We start from the raw sequence: 6,023 nt of genomic DNA, 5'->3' as shown, positions 1-6,023 counted from the left end.
GGACTCTGTAGTAAGATTAGTGAGAAATACAGCCCCAGCAAGGCGGTCCTCCGATTTGAGAAGGTAGACCAGTTCCTGAGTGACGGTCGATTTACCTAGGCCAGCAGCGCCATGTACCCACAGGACAGACTCTGGGGCATCAGCTATCCAGTCGGAAATGTCCCGTATAACGTCATCTCGACTTTTCTCAAGATATTCGTTGCGTGTGTAGTCCGGATGGCTTGGCAGGCTGTTCAGTGACACAAAATCTGGATTATGTCAGTTCGGTTCACCACTCGGTCAGGTATCTCGGGCTCACCAATTTTCCGGTTGAGTTCCTCGGTGTCCAGCTTTATATTGACCGAATTTTCGGTCTAATTGCAAGTTCGTAAAGAATTTTACATACGAGGACGTAACGAACCTGAAACAATTGGATGGCGTCGTTCAGCCTTACTCTGATAGCTTGAAGGTCACCCATGTGAGCGCTTTGTTGCAAGTACCGTGAAAGCAGATTGCGACGACTAAGTTCGTCACATTCTCCAGCTATGCTTCCGAGAGTCCTATGTAAATTTCGGGTCAATACGATATAATTTGCGGATGTGACTGCTGTTACCCACTTTATAAATTCGTTCAAGGCTCGTTTGAGTTTCTCTGATGGCCCCACCGTACTCTCAGAACAAATAACAGCGCAAGAGACAACAAATATTCCAGCTGTAGCGGCTACTTGATTCATTTCGTCGTAATTCGAGCGAGTTTGCTGATGACACTGAGAATTACAGTAACTGAAAGGAACGAGGACATACCGAGACGGCCTGCAACATACTAACGACTTTTCCAATCAATGGTTGGACCCATGGTACTGGTATTAAAGAGCTGGCTTCTTCTACGAGGGTGAGGATGGTTATGGTTGTCCCGATAGTTATATCGAGGATTTTGGATAGTCTCTCCGAAGTTCCAAGTTCGCCATCGCTCACGAATGAAGGCTGAACGATGTGTGAATGACGTGAGATCGGGTGGGACAAACCGGAATGTCGAAACTGACCTTGATCCTATCGATATCTTCGTTTATCATGACCATCAATCCATCCAAGGATTTTCCGTCGCCATGTTGGATAGTCTTGAGCTTTGCAACTGTCCTAAACGACGGATCGATACATTCAGGACGATCAAGTCTATAGAAGATCAATGCTGAATTCTTACTCGTTGAAGGCCGTTATTGCCCGTGTGGCTTCTGCACGCTGGGCATCAGTAGCAGATGCGAGTTGGACAATGAACCGAGCACAGGTTTCGAGAATTTCGGTAAGCTGGAGGATAAGAATGTCAGAGATCGATATGCATGATACATTGTAGACATTACTTGGCCTTCCGAGTCCTTATCGCGGATGATAACGATAAGCTGGATGAGCCTCTTGAGTTCGGGACTTTCTTGAAGGGTGTACGCGATAGAGAGAATGGCCATATCTCTCTTAAAAGATTTGCCCTTCGCGAACTTTACTTTCTCCAGCTTCGTCGATGTCGGTTCTGTATCGTGAGGATTCAGCACCGGGGGTTCTATGTTGCCTGCCGACTGTGGTAGTGGTAGGGCGGTAGTCGGAGGCTGTGTCGCTGCTATGTCGATGGAAGACGACTCGGTGGGTTGGGGGGTCCTGGGTCGCACTGGCAAATGAAAGAATGTCATCAACTTATCACGTTTACGATCCCGCGTCGGTTTAGGTGCCATAACTGGGCAAGTTGAAATGGGTGTAAAGAGGAAACGTTGTCGACCGCACTGTCCTGTGAGAAATGACACCGCCCTCGAGGCCTCGAGGACCACGCCAGATCGGAGGCTTTAGTACCACGTTTCTCAGAGGGTATATTCCGGAGCGGTCCCAGTAAGGAACAAATGGTTTGTATTGGTGTAATCGGAGTTGGATGTCCGAACCGACTCTAGCATCACTGGCACTGGCGATATATGTAAATCGCATTCCTACCAAAATCAAGAATACCCATGTCAATGCCACCTCGCCTTGTCTTCCTCCTGCCCTTTCAACTCCGCTTCCGATTCTTCCTCCCCGTCAAACCCACCACCAATAATCCACATATATTCCTTCGGTGCCTCCCGATCCACACGTCCATCGCCAGTTTGAGGGGTACTTAGAGCAGGGAAGAGCGTCTTGTTCCAGGTATTCTTTCCCTTCCCCTCCACTCATAATTACGAAAAACACTCCTAGGCAACAACCGCATATCACCTCCACCTCCCTCTCCAGGCCTATACCCCTTCCTTAACGAACGACCCATTCGATGGGCGTCGACTCGGGTTGGTCGCTTTCCGAAATACGGGGGGGGGGCTTGACACCGATGGGGTGGGGGAGGAAGGGAACCTTGTGGATTTGCCGCTCATCGCGCTGAGTAATGGGCAGACGAGGAGAGCGAGAATTGCGAGGGCTGTTATGAAGGCTCCGGAGGTGCTTTGAGCCGCTGAGTAAGTGGTTCTTCGTCCTTGCATTTCGTCGTTCCCCTTCCTAAACGTTCTTTCATTCTTTTTTCGCTTCTTCTCCTTCCTTTCCTTGCTATCCTTCGTATTTTGCATTTTTATTTCCCGTGCTTCCCGCCGTTCACCTCCCACTTTTTTCATTGCCTAGGCACGTTTCAACCCTCCCTTGGTCTCTCACTCGCGTTCCCTCACGCAGGCTGCCCTCCATATCCCTGCCTCATCATCGTCTTCTTCGTCCTCCTCTGCCACAACTCACCCCACCGCACGCACGCCTTGCACCCAAGAAAACGCACACCCACTGCACACCTCCGCACACTGATTGGCGTCGTCTCCCCGGAACTATTCAACGCTTTCCCACGTCGTCATCCAGGCATGACAGTCTGGGGAAACCGTTGTTACGGGTTTTGGAGGGGGTTTCGTACCGCTCAAGGGGAGTGAGAGGGTGGGTGAGATATGTGTGGGTGAGGAGGAACTTGGGTTTGAGGTTGGGATGGGAAACGAACCGAGTGAGGTGGAGAAGGAGAAGAGGAGAAGGGAAATTGGAGGATGGAGAATCGCTAGGTGCTATCTGCCCTCCGACCAAGCGCGTGGTCGACACCAGAAACTACAGGAACTCCCGAGACGGGAAAAGACTTCGCATCCCGTTGCTTCACGACCCTCTCCCCTGGGAAGCAGTGTATCGTACTCCTCATGCGCGCCTTGGTCTCCCGGCCTCCGTTGGTGCTCCTCGACGAAGTTTGGAGCGGGATGGACGAGGGTATAATTAGTGACGTGCAGATATACTTGATTGGGGAGGGACAGGCTGTGGTTGTGATTACGCATTGGGATGAGGACGTTCCGTGGGTTGGGGAGAAGGTTAGGCGGTTTAGGATTTGGGAGGGGAGTGGTGGCGTTGTTGGATGAATGAGTGGTGTTGCTCCGATTTGATTTCTTCAGGATGAAGGTAGAAAAGGGTTTGTGTGGTCTCCGGCGCCAGACTGGGGACCAGGGCATTGGGTGTCCTTAAATTGGGTCGTAGACGATGGTAGACCAGATGAAGACGAATACATTGATGGCTCCAAGAGCTCCCTCTCAGCGAAACTGGCCACCTCGATGGCAGGCCTGAAGCAAGCATAAGTAGGATCCCGGATAGAGATACTTTTCTACTTACGTGATGGGTGCAAACATGAGGTGGTGCGCGCAGAACAATAGAGGGTACACACGCGCTCCCAATTGATGGTTCGCCTTCAAACCGAAGTACTCTTTTTTGACGAAACCGCGTTATCCCCTCGAGAACAAAAAGGTCCAACATGGTATACTCACTAAGATCGCCGAAGAACCTGCTTGCCGTACCGCTGAATGCGAAAGAAAATCTCCAGAAGAACGGCTATTAGAGTTTGTCATTAGCGCAGTAGGTGAAAAGTCAAGGAAATGTGTTTACTTGAAAAGAGCCAAAGCCTTGGTGTCCCATGATGCGCACGATCTAGAGCATTTTACGTGGGCCCTCAGCTCGTCGGGTCTTCAGCTTGAAGCGGCAGCTCGGTTGCTTTGATTGCTGGTAGACGATGAACGATATATACTCGATTTCACTTTCGCCTGGAAACAAAAATTATCATGTTAATTAAGGGTCTCTCCAAATTTTGGCAAAGGAAAGCTTACGGTGTTGGTGAACGTGTAGCCGATGCCTCCAGACAAAACGCAATGGGCCATGGAGAGGCAACCAGGTTTGGCCGCGCGTGCAAAAGCGGAAGGAACACGGCAGTAGTTTTGCCAAGCAGGTTTGAGCGCGGTAGTAGCGTGCTCGCTGGCACTCGGCTAAACCAAAGCGTCAGACGAGTCACACATGGTAGCTGGTAAGTAACAGAAAAAATTCAACATTGACAGTTGTTTGTCCCAGTAATTTCCGCGTGTTGTCGTTAGATCTTTAGTGCTTTGCAGTAAATAGTAATCAAAGTGAAATAATCGCTGAGTGAGTTAGTGTAGAGATTATTTGATTAGATTACAGAATACAAATTATAATCCCTCGAAGAAAGAAAGGTCCTGTGCCGACAATCCCCCAGTTTTTGTCCCAGAAGAAGAACCCACAGTCCTTGGTGGTGGGGCTGGAGAGACAGAGGAAGGCCGCATTGTCGGTATGGGCTGGAGGAAGTTGCCGTTGGATGGAGGGAAGGGTTGCGCAGTGGTAGGTGTCCGAGAAGGAAGGGGAGGTGCAAAACTAGCTGTTGCTTTAGCCTGTTGCGCTTCCATCGTCGACTGTGAGGAGAAAAGATTGTGGGAGTGGGCAGAAGCTCCCGGAGGCGGTAAAGCTTCTGGAAGCGCCGAGGGAGGTTCCAGCCACCGTCCCCGTGCGGCGGCTGTCTCCAATAGGCTGAGAGTCCGAGAGTGATCAGCGGCTCGCGATACCCTTCGCGCAGGTGTTTGCTGGGGCGGTGGAGACGCTGATGGTTTCTTTTCCGAATGCAGGGTGTGTGATTTGCTAGGTGGCTATTTGCTCGGTGGTATTCTAGGATTGAACTGTAGAGGCTTTGTGGGAGGTGGCGGAGGGAATGAGGAGGTCTTTGTGGGCTTGATGAGAGCATCGAAGTCATCGAGGGGTGTTGAGATACTGCTTGGCCGGATTGGTTCTGAAAACACAGATGTAGCGGTCGAGCCAAACGACGGAGGCAAAAGGGTGGCTTGGGAAGGGGACGACAAGAAATCCGAGAAATCGTCGTCATCGTCTTCCAAGATTAGTTTTGCAGCAGGTGTAGGTTGTTGATGCGGAGTGTGAGAGCGCGATGATGGAGGTGGCGGAAGGAATGGGATGGCTGCGGCTGTAGGTTTTCCGAAACGTTGAGGACTCGCAAATGGTAATTTCCCAGGCAAGTTGGGCACTAGCCCCGCGGAAATGTTGGGTACTGATGCTGAGGGCGTTTGAGACATAATAGCAGCAATCTTTCGTTTAGTTGGTGGAACATGGCTTTGAGGTTTCGCTGTAGCAGGCGGTAAGAAATCGAACGAGGGCCATGTATCGTTCGTGGGAGTCGAATGTACGTTACTAGAACCTGCGGGTGGTGTCGCATTCTTGACGGGGAGTGGTTGTATTGCAGATGATAGAGACGAATTGCCGATTTCTTTGTTCGACGGGCTTATCGCAAAAAGGTCAGGGACAGGGGACTGCCGATCGAGTGAGGAGGGACCGAACAGGGACATTATGTCGTCATTGGGTTTAGAGGGAGAGACTACGCTGGAACTCAACGACGATGAAGGTCGGCTTTGCTGGAGTCGAGGCGGAGGCGGCAAGGGTGGGGGAAGTGTACCTGGAACTTGGAAGGGGTGAAGAACCAAACATGTCTGTAAGGGTGTCGAGCTGTGTTTGGTGATCAACGTCGTCCTGGGCACTGGGTACATGGAATCCTTCGAGGATAAACTTTCGATCGTGGCAACGCTAGCCATTTGCCTCCACGTCATGCTCGTGGAGGATAGATCGCCTGAGCGACTGGAGACGTTCTTGATACCACCGGGAACCGACTTTGACGATGAGTTTATGGACAACGATTACGCTGAGGGGAATGAGTCGGATGATGGAGACGAAGTGGTCTGCACTTCCGAT

The 6,023-nt window shown here is 50.9% G+C and overlaps 2 protein-coding genes across 2 annotated transcripts; both read right to left on the bottom strand.

Annotated features, from left to right (window-relative positions):
* Positions 1 to 3,058: 3,058 nt before the first annotated feature.
* LACBIDRAFT_296749 (uncharacterized protein) lies at positions 3,059 to 3,902 on the bottom strand (the record flags this gene model as incomplete). Its single annotated transcript, XM_001890541.1, has 3 exons — positions 3,059 to 3,553; positions 3,603 to 3,818; positions 3,873 to 3,902. The coding sequence occupies 3 exons, from the start codon at positions 3,900 to 3,902 to the stop codon at positions 3,524 to 3,526; spliced, it is 276 nt and encodes a 91-aa protein (XP_001890576.1). The 3' UTR covers positions 3,059 to 3,523.
* Positions 3,903 to 4,915: 1,013 nt separating this feature from the next.
* LACBIDRAFT_296747 (uncharacterized protein) lies at positions 4,916 to 5,881 on the bottom strand (the record flags this gene model as incomplete). The annotated part of the gene is made up of 1 exon (XM_001890540.1): positions 4,916 to 5,881. One exon carries the CDS (start codon positions 5,879 to 5,881, stop codon positions 4,916 to 4,918), a length of 966 nt encoding a protein of 321 aa, XP_001890575.1.
* Positions 5,882 to 6,023: the final 142 nt, after the last annotated feature.

This window comes from Laccaria bicolor, genomic scaffold, assembly GCF_000143565.1.
Source record: "Laccaria bicolor S238N-H82 LACBIscaffold_110 genomic scaffold, whole genome shotgun sequence".
NCBI lineage: Eukaryota > Fungi > Basidiomycota > Agaricomycetes > Agaricales > Hydnangiaceae > Laccaria > Laccaria bicolor.
The sequence above is the reverse complement of the archived record's forward strand: the minus strand, read 5'-3'. Positions and strand labels throughout refer to the sequence as shown.